The sequence below is a fragment of the Ipomoea nil genome, unplaced genomic scaffold (assembly GCF_001879475.1).
Source record: "Ipomoea nil cultivar Tokyo-kokei standard unplaced genomic scaffold, Asagao_1.1 scaffold2951, whole genome shotgun sequence".
In the NCBI taxonomy this organism is placed as follows: Eukaryota; Viridiplantae; Streptophyta; class Magnoliopsida; order Solanales; family Convolvulaceae; genus Ipomoea; species Ipomoea nil.
Genome location: NW_017619379.1, coordinates 155,868 through 168,300, shown reverse-complemented (window position 1 = coordinate 168,300; position 12,433 = coordinate 155,868). Strand labels below are relative to the sequence as shown.

At 44.1% G+C, this 12,433-nt stretch overlaps 1 protein-coding gene across 1 annotated transcript; it reads left to right on the top strand.

Moving 5' to 3' along the window:
- Positions 1–1,748: 1,748 nt before the first annotated feature.
- Positions 1,749–10,452, top strand: LOC109162582. Its single transcript, XM_019311253.1, has 5 exons — positions 1,749–1,959; positions 8,109–8,898; positions 9,170–9,278; positions 9,374–9,556; positions 9,658–10,452. The coding sequence occupies exons 1-5, from the start codon at positions 1,749–1,751 to the stop codon at positions 10,450–10,452; spliced, it is 2,088 nt and encodes a 695-aa protein (XP_019166798.1).
- Positions 10,453–12,433: the final 1,981 nt, after the last annotated feature.

Below are 12,433 nucleotides of genomic sequence, written 5' to 3'. Positions count from 1 at the left end.
TTGTGACGTGAGTAGTCACAAAGGCATGTGTTGCCTTGGCATGTGTTGCCATTGGGTGTGTCCCTATTCCTTTGAGTTATGCATGTCGGGTGTTGATCTATAGTGTGATGATAGATCATACCTTGAGACTTCTTGTGAGTTGTGTTGTTCTTTGTAGTCTTGGGATGTGTTCCCGTATTCTTGTTGAGAGTGTTGAGTCTTGTGTTGACTATTACTCTTGGTTTTTTACTTATATATATATATATATATATATATATATATATATATATATATATATATATATATATTCCGTTTCGAAAATGGCTTTACAAACTTATATCTTACTTATGTATGTTATTTCACATGTATTGGTGGTTTACCAGCATTATTCGCTGACCTAGGCGTCGTCCCATGTTTATTGTGTTCTTTCAGGTGATGTTTAGACGAGTGCGCAGTCTAGTGCCTGCTAGTATAGCTTCTCCCTTACGCTTTGTGGCCTGTGAGCTAGCTTAGATGTAGTACAATGAGATATTTGGTTTTGATTTAAACATTGCAGATGTTTCCTGTGCGTTCATCCCTTTGGTGAACGTGGCATAGCACCCCGTATTCCAGTTTATTTATATATATCTATCTTTCATTCTTCCGCTCTGTTTGTTGTTGGTTTAGTTATCTGCTAGCATGTTTAAGGCTTAAAAATCGGATGGTTTTTAGGGGGTGTTACAGTTGGTATCAGAGCCTAGGTTTGAGCCTAGGAGGGTTAAGTCTAGACTTTCTATGTGGCTAAGTGTGGTTTGAGACTTTTAAGCGACCTTAAGAATTTAAGTGTTAGGCTTAGGACTCTTGGTTGCGCGGTGAGCTGAGTGTTGCTTTTTCTGTTCTTTGTTTGTTTGCTATCTTTTGGTAACCGTGTTGTTGTTGTAGAAGTTTGCGATGCCTCCTCATCCCCGAGCACGCACCCCGGAGACCCCAACGAACGAGCAGCTCGCTCAGAATCTCCACCAGCTAACGCAGACGATGCAGACGCTTAGTGAAGCCTTACTGAACAACAACCACCCTATGCCGTCTCCTCAACCTACTGGGCACCGGGATATAGATCGCTTGGTGTCAGGACACAGGCCGCCAACCTTCGCGGGTGAGGAAGACCCAGTGGTTTTGGAAGAATGGATGAGGGTGTTCGACAAAATCTTCGCAGTCGTGGGTTGTCCTGAAGAGAGAAGGGTAGAACTGGAAACGTTTTAATTTTGCCATGAAGCTGATCTGTGATGGGTTCATGAGGGCCCGACCTACCTTGAAGAGCCTGAGTTCGACTGGTCCGCGCTTAAGGACAAGATGCGCGAGAGGTTTTACCCGGCACATGTGCGAGCCGCCATGTATGAAGAGTTTCTCCATCTGCAGCATGGGTCTTTGTCTGTGGTCGAATACCATAAGAAGTTCTTGGAGTTGGTGCGTTTTGCTCGGATGCTCATGCCTACGAAGCTCGCCAAGGTCGAGAAATTCGTGGTCGGTTTGAATTATGAGGCGCGAAAAGCTTTGACTGTGAGCAGGCCGAGTTCTCTTAAGGATGCCTACGTGAGTGCCGCCGATCTGTATCGTGTTCAGCAGCTTCAGAGAGGATCTTATGAGCTAGCAAGGAAGAGGACTAAGAGCGGAAGTTCTTCCACCTTCAAGAAGCCATGACCGAGTTTTCAAGCCAAGAACGTGTCATCCTCAACTCAAGGACCTAGCCGAATGGAGCAAGGGAATCAAGCCAAGGCATCTCCTTGTCAGCGATGTGGGAAGATGCATATCGGTCAAAGTTGCAACCGCTTCGTGCTGCGATGCTTTCGTTGTGGAGATCGTGGTCACAAAGTTGCGGAGTGTCCCAGCAAGCCAATCAGAGGGCGTTGCCGCCACCCCCGGGAGCCGGAGGAGCATCGGGAGGTAGTTCGGGCCGTGGAGCAGCTGGAGCTAGGCCACTTGAGAGGGTCTTCGTGATGGAGCGTTCGTAGGCAGAGTCCGATGGTTTGGTGGAGGAGGAGTTGGCAGGTAATCCTTTCCTAGCCTATCCTTGTTTTTCGTGGGTATCGTGTTCTTTGCTGTCTTGAGTGTTATCTTGTGCTTCTTCGTGCCTATTTGAGTTACTTGGCAATCCTTGGCATGCTTTTCTTTGATAATGATTCTTTTGGAGTTAAGTGTAAGCTCTTCTTGTTTAGTGACTTCCTTAGTTTTGACGAAATGAGTTTCGTTGCGAAGTTAGCTATCCACCTTTGGAATGAATCGTGTTTGGGTTAATTCTACAATCCTTGCACTTAGTTATTCTTGCAACCTTTCTGTTGAGAACCCTCTACAATTTCCCAAGTATTCTTTGAAGTTGAGAATAGAAAATCCTTACCAAAAATTCTTCCTTGAGTAGCTTAAAAGTCAAGCCAAAATGTTTAATTGTAACTCTTGAGTTTTGAACCCAAACCTACTCTTTGCCAACCCAACCACTAAACCACTTAAGCTAATTGTCTTTTTTAGAACTTATTCAATCTTAATTCCATCTAAACCATAAATTCCCACTTTACCCAAATTCCCAAATTAAATCATCTTTCCCCCAATTTTTCCCCAAAATCCCTAATTTCCCAAATTTTCCTTTCTTCTTCTCCTTACCCGTGAACCACCCAAAACCTTTCCACCCGTCGCCACCACCTACACCCGCCACCCCACCGCCGGCGTAGCAGCCATCCGCCACCGTCGTTCGCCGCCCGCCGGAGCTGCGTCGCCGAGAGAGAGCCGCGAGAGAGAGAGAGAGAGAAGAGCAGCGAGACGAAGGAGTAGAAGAAGAAGAGTTGTCGACTTTGTTTGTTGAGCTTTGGGTCATCTCCTACCATGCCTAGAAGGTCAAGCTTAGCTAGAAAAGTGGAATGGGTGGATGCCCACTACCTTGTTCTTGAAGGTAAAGCCTTTGATCCAGAATTTTTTCCTAATTCTTTGTTGGATATGCTTAGATTCCAAGGTTTGTTGGATGGGTTTCTCGCCATAAGGGCCGAGACTTACCCGAGTTTGGTTAAGGAATTTTATCGTCACATGGTTGTGACAAAGGAGGGTGATATGCTTGAGATCACTTCTTAAGTGAGAGGTGTGAAGGCTTGTGCTATCTGAAAAGAGGCTGACTCAGCTTTTGAGTTTAACTGCTTCAGGAGTTGCTCAGTATATTGGTCATTCAAGGATTAGTACGGATACCATGGGGTACCGGGACTATTTGAGCTATTTGTTAGGTCGCACGAGTGGTTTCACTCAAGCTTCAAGGCCAGAGAAAAAGTGGTTATCAGCGGAACAAAGGATTTTGGTTATGTTGGTGTTAGATTGTTTTTTGCCTAATAACAACAAAAGCAAGTTGTTGGGAAAGTTGAAGTGCACCTTTGCCTTTTGTCTCAAGAATATGGTCAAGTTCAACCTACCAGCTTTGATGTTGCAGCACATGGTTTTCTGTCGTGATCATAACCTGAAAAGCCTACCGTATGGGATGGTGTTGAGTTGGATTTTGGTTAGGAAATGTGTAAGTGTAGATGGTTGTCTTCCGAAGGCTGTGGGAAAGTTGGTGTTGGATGCCGCCAATCTTAGGAGTTGCAATTTGTTTCAGCTGGATGATTGGTGACTACATCACGCTTGAAGAAGTGGCACGGAAAGCACCTGAAAAAAGGGCCAAGTTGGCAGCCGAGCTTGGGATCCATGCCGGGAAGTTGAACCTCGCCATTCAGAGTTTGGGAGGCGATGAAGAAGTTGAAGATGAAGCCGATTGTGAGGATGAGGTGGAAGCACTGGAAGCTGTTGAGGTCGAAGAAAGTGATTCGGAAAGTGAAGAGAATCAACGAAGAAGGGAAGCTCGCACCAAGAGGGAGCACGACTCCATGACGCATGAGGAGTGCGTTGTCACCTTGCTTCGTCAGCAGAACCGCATGATCGAGGAGGGCTTCGCGTTCATGAAGACGCAGTTCGTCGTCGTGCACCAAAGGCTAGATCAGATTAAAGCCAGTTCAAGCCGTAGGGGAGAAGATGACGAAGAGTCCAAGGAGTCGGAGAGCGAGTCCTTCTAGTGTGGAGCTGTGGCTATCTTGTTTGTCCTTCCTTAGTAGTTGTATCTTCCTAGCTGTTGTTACCGTTGGTTGGTTGTTTGTGGTTTGCTTTTGTGCTTGTTTTTGTTTGTTGCCTGGTTGCTTAGTTAGCTTTGCAGTTAGTGTTTTATGTTGGTTGTCTAGTTCTTAGTGGTTGGCTAGAAGTCGGTGTTTGTGTTGAGGCTAGAGTTTGTGATGCTCAAACTATCCGTTTGTTAAACTCTTGCCAATCCTTGATTTGAAATGCCTTCTTTCTTGCTTTGAAATTCTTGAGAATCCTTTTGAGTTTTGACCAAAAGAGTTTGTTTTTGAACCTCTTGTCACAATGTTGTTTCCTATCACCGCTTGCTTTTAATTCGTCGTACCCAAGCTTCGGGGACGAAGCTTCTTTGAAGGGGGAGATGATGTGACATCCCGAAATCCAAATTCAATTAAGGGATTAATTGAGTAATTAACCCTATTTCAATTGGGGAATTAATTCCTAAAAATCCTGAAAATTCAATAGTCGGGGACTAGTAATTGACTAGTCAACCCCAAAGTCAAAGTTGTACCTTAAGCTTTATAGGGAGTTCCCTTGTTCCCTTACACTTCCTTATGTTAGTAAGGGTATTCTTGACCTTTCACTTGGTATTAGTATTGTAACCTAACCTAGTAGACCACCTTCATTCTTTCCTTACACTTTCTAAAAATCTAGCTCCACCTTCTCTCTAAAAAGGTAGATAGCTTTTCTTCCAAGCCAAACTGAAGCCTTGCCAAAACTTCAAGAGTTGCTTCCAAGATTCAACCTTTCATATATTTGGGCATTTAGGAGGGTATGATCTAAGTTCATCTTGTGTTTTTAGTATTATCTAAGGTGTTTTTTCTTAAAGATAAGATCTTTATGATCTTTTGGTGTGTTCTTGAAGTGGGTTTGGAAGGTGAGCTTTGTGAGGAGCTTGTTGAGGTGTAAAGTGAAGTCTTTAGTCTTCAAGAGGTAACCCATGCTCTACAAAATCTATTTTGCTTACCAATATGTGATTTCTTGGATTCTACATGTGTTTTTGCTATGAAATGTGAGTGTTTATGCATTGTCTTGTGAAAATGCATATCTAGAGCTTGTGTTTAGGGTTCATTTGTGCCATTGCTTGGCATTTCCTTTGATTCAAGTCATTTTGTTGTATTGGGTGAGATTTGGCATGTTTTGGACTTGAATTTGAGCTTGGAGTTTAAAATCCCCGAAGGGATTATTTGGGCACAGGTGTGTACCCGCGGGCGGAACGGCGGGTAGAGGTCCAACCCGCCGCCCACCCGCGGGGTACAAAGGAAATGGAGGCCTGTACCACCGACCACGGTTAGGGGCCTACCCGTGGCCCTACCCGCGGGGCACGTGGTATGGTTTTTATGGGATTTGTTCCCCGTGATTCTTTTCGATCACTCGGTATTTGGTCTTTCGACTTCCCGATGTTCTTTTGTGGAACTATTTGAGCGTCTTCTTGATGTTTCGTATGTCTAGAACTATATGGTAGGATTCCATGTAGGTTTTGGTGTCTTGAATCGTGCTAAGTGTTCAACATTGTGATTCGTTGAACCGTGATGGGTCTTGTGTGTTCCTCGGAACTACGTTTGGTTTACCCGTTTGATAAGCATGCTAGTTTGGTGTTTGAATGCTAGCGTGTGTGATGTTTGTACCTTCCTTTGGTTGATGATAACTTGTGTTATTCATCGTTGTTGTTGGACTGTGATCCATTCCTTGATTGAGTATGGTTTCTTATCTTCGTTGTGATCCTTTGATTGATTCCTGTTGAGGTGTGATGTGTGTGTGGCTTTACTGATTAGTGGTATGGGACACTAGTCACCAAGGTATTGCAGCGATCCTCGTGGTGGCCGTGACGCGATTATGGAGTTTGTGGCCTTTGTGTAAGGTTCACATGTTTATTTCTGGGATAACATGTGTTATCCAGGGCATGTGTTGCCGTGTGTGATCGGTACCCTCGTGTACTATCAAATCAGTGGTTTTGTTGGAGGGACTGTTGGAGGGGGAACGACGGTTCCCGGGGGAATAAGGTTTGACTTGGTGTACAGGGGTCCGGGAGGTAAAGGTTGGAACTAGATATAAGGTTGGGGGTAGCCATAAGGTTGGAACAGGGCATAAGGAAGGAATATCAACTCGTGATGGGTGATGTCACGAGGGCTTGTGTAGCCTTTGTTGTGAGTTTTTCTCTTGTGACTGAGTAGTCACAAAAGCATGTGTTGCCATTGGGTGTGAACCTATTCCTTTGAGTTATGTATGTCGGGTGTTGATCTATAGTGTGATAATAGATCATACCTTGAGGCTTCTTGTGAGTTGTGTTGTTCTTTGTGGTTTTGGGATGTGTTCCCGTATTCTTGTTGAGAGTGTTGAGTCTTGTGTTGACTATTACTCTTGGTTTTGTTTCTAAAATGGCTTTACAAACTTATATCTTACTTATGTATGTTATTTCACATGTATTGGTGGGTTACCAGCATTATTCGCTGACCGGGACTCGTCCCATGTTTATTGTGTTCTTTCAGGTGATGTTTAGACGAGTGCGCGGTCTAGTGCCCGCTAGTATAGCTTCTCCCTTACGTTTTGTGGCCTGCGAGCCAGCTTAGATGTAGTACAATGAGATATTTGGTTTAGATTTAAACATTGCAGATGTTGCCTGTGCGTTCATCCCTTTGGTGAACGTGGCATAGCACCCCGTATTCCAGTTTATATATATATATATATATATATATATATATATATATATATATATATATATATATATATATATATATTTCAGTCTTCCGCTGTGTTTGTTGTTGGTTTAGTTATCTGCATGTTTAAGGCTTAAAAATAGAATGGTTTTTAGGGGGTGTTACAGTTTTCGGTCTAAGTTGTTCTCTAGCCCTAATCACACAAGATGTAGCTAACACCATGTAGCAAGGTTCATAGAAGTATCACAAAACTCAAACCCTTCTACTTGCTTTGTATACAAGACAAACACATACAATAATATAGGTATAATCCTCCCATAAAGTTATCAATATCAATAGTAATAATGTAAATACCATATTGTTTATATTGTCAAAGTATGACACTTAGACCTATTTCCCTACTAATATAGATATAGGTAACCAAATAGTTTTCCCCATAGGCTATGTATTTATACTACTTTGTATTTCAAAGTATAGATAATCATTTATTTAGGTATGAGTAGAATACATAACACTTTATAGATAGATACACATATAGATAATTTGTAAAAGTGTAAAATAGATATCTAACTTTCAAAATAATAGATATCAATCATGGCTTCAACACCTCATCAATGGATTAAATAATTTTCCAAACACTTAACAAGCAATGGAAATAATCCCCATATTTAAAAATAGATTTTGGTCACGAGATTAGGAAAAACGGTACACAACTCGGGTCCAGACAGACTCGCCTCGCGGTACTCTGGCAAGCCCGCATACTATTTTATCCAGGGCTTCAAGCGGGACTAGGTGGTCCAGCCCAAGAGTCCAGTAACCCCTTTCGGGACTATGCAGTAGAATAGAGAGTTCCACCGCACGAGGCCTAGTCCATTTCAATTTTTGTCTCCATTATCAATAACAAAGATTCCAAATATGAATTTCTGATCCCTTACGCTAAATTTCATTGCTTTGTTTTACATGATTATTTTGTTGATGATAGTGAAGAAGATAAGTATCGAGTCACATATCTCTTTTGTTAACAATGAAAAAGAAAATAGGAACATAGATGTTCTTAAAGGAATAACTCTATATGTCATATTTTGCCTCTCTTATTTACTATTTTTTGATTAAATTAACTTTTTCTTATTTACTTATTTTTTTTTCAGTATTTTCTATATAGCATGGAAATATGAAATGGAGAGAATTGGAAACAAGAAACCAAGAAACCTCAATTTCAAAAATATAGAAAACGAAACGTGAGAAAAAAAAAAAAAAGAAAACATTAAACTAACATATGGAATATATTTGTAAATAATTTTATTTATATTTACAAATATTAAGTATTTTATAAATAAAAATATAACATTGATCCAGTGCGGATTTCTGTCCTCCGAACTCACCCCCAGTTTATTCTTATGCAGGTGGTTTTAGGGAGCTACCCGCCATGGTACCTTGCCTCAGTCTATGGTAGCCCGGCACATCATCTGCATCGGCGTTTGCGGACTGACCTTCGTCAAGCTGAAAATAGCATCACGGGCCCCTGGATTGTCGTGGGGGACTTCAATGCGGTTCTCAATAGTGAAGAGACGAGTAATTACAGCTCCTTCTCCTCGCACCGAAGCGCGGACTTCAGAAACTGGATCCAAGACGAGGGGCTCATTGACCTGGGCTTCTCAGGGCCGAAGCTCATTTGGGTCAAAAACGAAGAGGCGGAACGTGTCAAGGGCCCTCGACTTGACCGGGCCTTATGCAACACCGATTGGCGAAACAATTTCCCTGGGCCGTGCGTTACTCACCTAGCGCGAATTGCTTCTGATCACGCTCCTTTGCTTTTGCAGGTTGAACAACAGCGACAACAACTACACACAGCTCCTTTCTCCTTTCAGGCGGCCTGGCTTACCCGTACGGATGTGCATGACGTAGTGGGGAGGGCATGGAACTCAACCAGATGCTTTGTGGATAACACACGTACCCTGGCAGAAGAGTTGGCTAAATGGAACAAGGAGTCCTTCGGAAATGTGTTTAAACGCAAGAAAGTCCTGATGTCCCGGATTAGTGCGGCCCAGAAGGCCTTAGCAGCAAACTATCATAAAGGCCTAGCGAAGCTGGAATTAAAGCTCAGGGAAGAACTTGAGATCATTCTTCATCAGGAAGAGCTCATCTGGTTCTAGAAATCTAGGGAAGATTGGATCTGCTCGGGGGACCGCAACATTGCTTATTATCATGCTGCGACTACTATTCGTAGATCCCGCAATTCTGTCCAGAGACTCATGGACGAGAACGGTGTGTGGCTCTCGGGGACGGAGGAGTTGAGGGAACATATACGCGAGTTCTACATCAAACTTTTCACACCTGAACCAGATAGAGTTGCACATATCTTTTTGGAGGCAAACTTCCCCCCGCTTCCAGACTTTGGATTGGACGGTTTTCAACAGGACAGTCACTAAAGACGAGGTCCACAAAGCCCTCAAAGACATGAAGCCCTTCAAAGCCCCGGGCCCCGATGGGTTCCAGGCAGGTTTTTATCAGCACATGTGGGACAGAGTTGGGAGGACGTGTACGCTCTTGTGCGGGAAGCTTTCGCAAGTGGCACAATTCTGTAAGGCCTAAATGATACCTTGATTGCACTGATCCCTAAGGTGAAAGATCCAGAGAACATCAGACAGTTTAGGCCCATTAGCCTCTGTAACGTGAGTTACAAGATCATCACAAAGACAATCATCAACCGACTTAAGCTTATCCTCCCAAAGATCGTGGGACCGTTTCAGAGCTCCTTTGTTCCGGGACGCCAGATTTCAGATAATGTTATCATCTTCCAGGAGGTAATGCACACCATGCGGATGAAACAGGGAGCGAAGGGGTTCATGGCTATCAAGTTAGACCTCGAAAAGGCTTATGATCGGCTTTTTTGGACTACATTCAGGACACCCTCGAATGGGCGGGCTTTTCAGGCACGATCAAGGACCTCATCATGACTTGTGTCCGGACATCTAGGCTTTCAGTCATCTGGAATGGGGACCGGTTAGAGACCTTTCGCCCTGGCCGAGGCATCAGGCAAGGCGACGCTATGTCCCTAGCGATTTTTGTTCTTTGCATGGAAAGGATTAGTCAGATGATAGTCTCTGCGACGGACAGTCACAGGTGGAAAGGTATAAAGATTGCACCAAATGGGCCGACACTAACACATCTTTGTTTTGCAGATGATATGGTCCTTTTCACAGAGGCCACAAGTGAGCAGGTTGAAGTAGTCAAAGAATGCCTTGACCGGTTCTGCAGGGACTCGGGACAGCGTATCAGTCTGGCAAAGTCACATGTATTCTTTCCAAAGAATATGGATGGCAACAACGCTGATAGCATCGCCTGGCAATTAATCATTACTCGTACTAATGATATGGGTCGATATTTGGGAGTCCCGGCTTTCCATGGGCGGATTACATGTGCCAGTTTTTCGGACCTCCTGGACAGAATCTCGGGACGCCTCGAAGGTTGGAAAGCAAGAACGCTATCCATGGCGGGGCGAGTTGTTCTTGCGAAAGCCGTACTTAACGCCATTCCTGCTTACACCATGCAAACGGCAGCCCTCCCTAAAAGCATTGGACTTGAAATCGAAAAGATGACTAGGAAGTTCATCTGGGGTGGAAAGAATCAGGAGCACAAAATGAGCTTGGTTAACTGGGATCTTGTCACGACAGAGATAGATGCTGGGGCCTGGGAGTGAAACGGATGAACATGGGTATATGCAAAGCTCGGTTGGCGCCTCAGATCGGAAGCCGATAGTCTTTGGGCTAGGACGTTAAGCTCTAAATACAGGCTGACGGAGGCCCCGCAATGTGGCACAACTGGGCGACGCAACGTATCAAATGCGTGGCGTGGCATTGTAGCGGCCTGGAGCTTCATTTAAGAAGGTTCCATCGAGTGGTGCGCGACGGGAGGAGTACCAAATTCTGGATGGACAAGTGGATCACACCCTCACCTTTGTATTCACAGCTTAACACCCCGCTTCCCTTGCCGGACCTCTTCGCGAATGTGAGTGATTATTGGGATGAAGGCCGCGGATGGAAATGGGAGTCTCTGAAGGCATTTTGCCGATGATTACCAAACAGCGCTTGATGAGCTACGTGCTTGCGGACGACCTAGTTCAAGAAAAGTAGGGTGGGGGCTGGAAGATGACGGACGGTTTTCGATTAGATCGGCCTATAAGCTAGTCGTGAATAACATGGCAAGTCCGACACGGGCGAATCCTTACCAACTTGGAGAGATCACGACATAAACTAACAAAATTCTTCTTGTTTTCGGTGTGCAGGGAAGGCAGAGGACTTAAACCATCTCTTCCGGTTCTGCCAGCAGCGGAGGGCATTTGGGAGGACGCCGTCACTGGCGCACAAACAACCGCCTTAGATCATTGCAGTGGAGAGAGTGGCTGGAGGTAAACCTGAATGGAGAGGAGAAGCGCGGCTTTGGGGAGAACTGGCCGGAGCGATTCTGCACCAGGCTCTGGTGGCTTTGGCGATGGCGCAATGACGAAATTTTCAAGTCCAAACGATGGCTCTTGGACAGAAGACTGCATGGCTTGCCCGCTATGATAGAGAGACCAAGGCGGCTTTTAGCGCTAACAAGGCACAAGTCACGGGGAGGAGGACGCAAGCTAAGGTACAGGTGGGGTGGACGACGCCGGCGAGGGTTGGCTAAAGCTCAACGTGGACAGCTACCGAAAAGGTAACGGCCTGGCTGGGTGCTGTGGTCTGCTACGGGACTCTCGAGGGGATTGGTGTCGTGGTTTCATGTTTAACATAGGCCTCTGCCAGACAATAGAGGCAGAAGCATGGGGGTGTGGCAAGGTCTGTGCATGGCCTATGAGTACGGAGCAACGACGCTCATTGTGGAGTGTGACTCGAAGAGGCTGGTGGAGATTTTGCGCGCCAAAGTGCCAACGACTCGCCGATTATCAACAACATCGTGAGAAGATGCCGGAGTGAGGTTGCGAAGATTCGGAGGGTGGTCTTTGAGCATACTCTTAGAGAAGGTAACACAGTGGCAGACAAGATGGCTACAGCTGCCTTTCAAACAGCCCTGGTCTATGGAGGTTGACGGATATCCCTCAAGAATTCAACGAGGCTATTTTGCTGGACAAGCTGGGAGTGCACGTCGCGAGAAACATTCACAGCAACACGGGTGTTTGAGTCTTAGTCAGTAGTGTTTTTTGGGGTATCCCCCTCTTCGGAAGCAAAAAATTAATAAATTAGTAAATAATAAATGCCAAATTACTACCGAGTACGAAGTCAATTTAAAATAAAAATGGTATTGTTGAACTCCAAATATTTTTTAAATTTACACAATTAAAATGGTTATTTGTTTCTTTAAATTTTTTATTAATGTCTTTATATATTTAAATAAAATATCAACTCTAGATTAAGCTCATCTCATCAAGATAAGTTCATTAGCAACCTAGATGATGTAATGGTACACTATGTAAGGTGCACTACTGATAGATTTTAATTTTATTACACCGAAATTTCATTTTTTAATGTATTGAAGATCATTTTTAGTTATATCTAAAAACGAACCTTCAATATACTAAAAATGAACTATAAAAATATAATCCAATGTACTCAAAAAGAATCTTATGTCAGTAGTCCACAATATAACAAATTAACAATTGACGATGTGCATTGTGGACCATAATTCATGATATAATATGC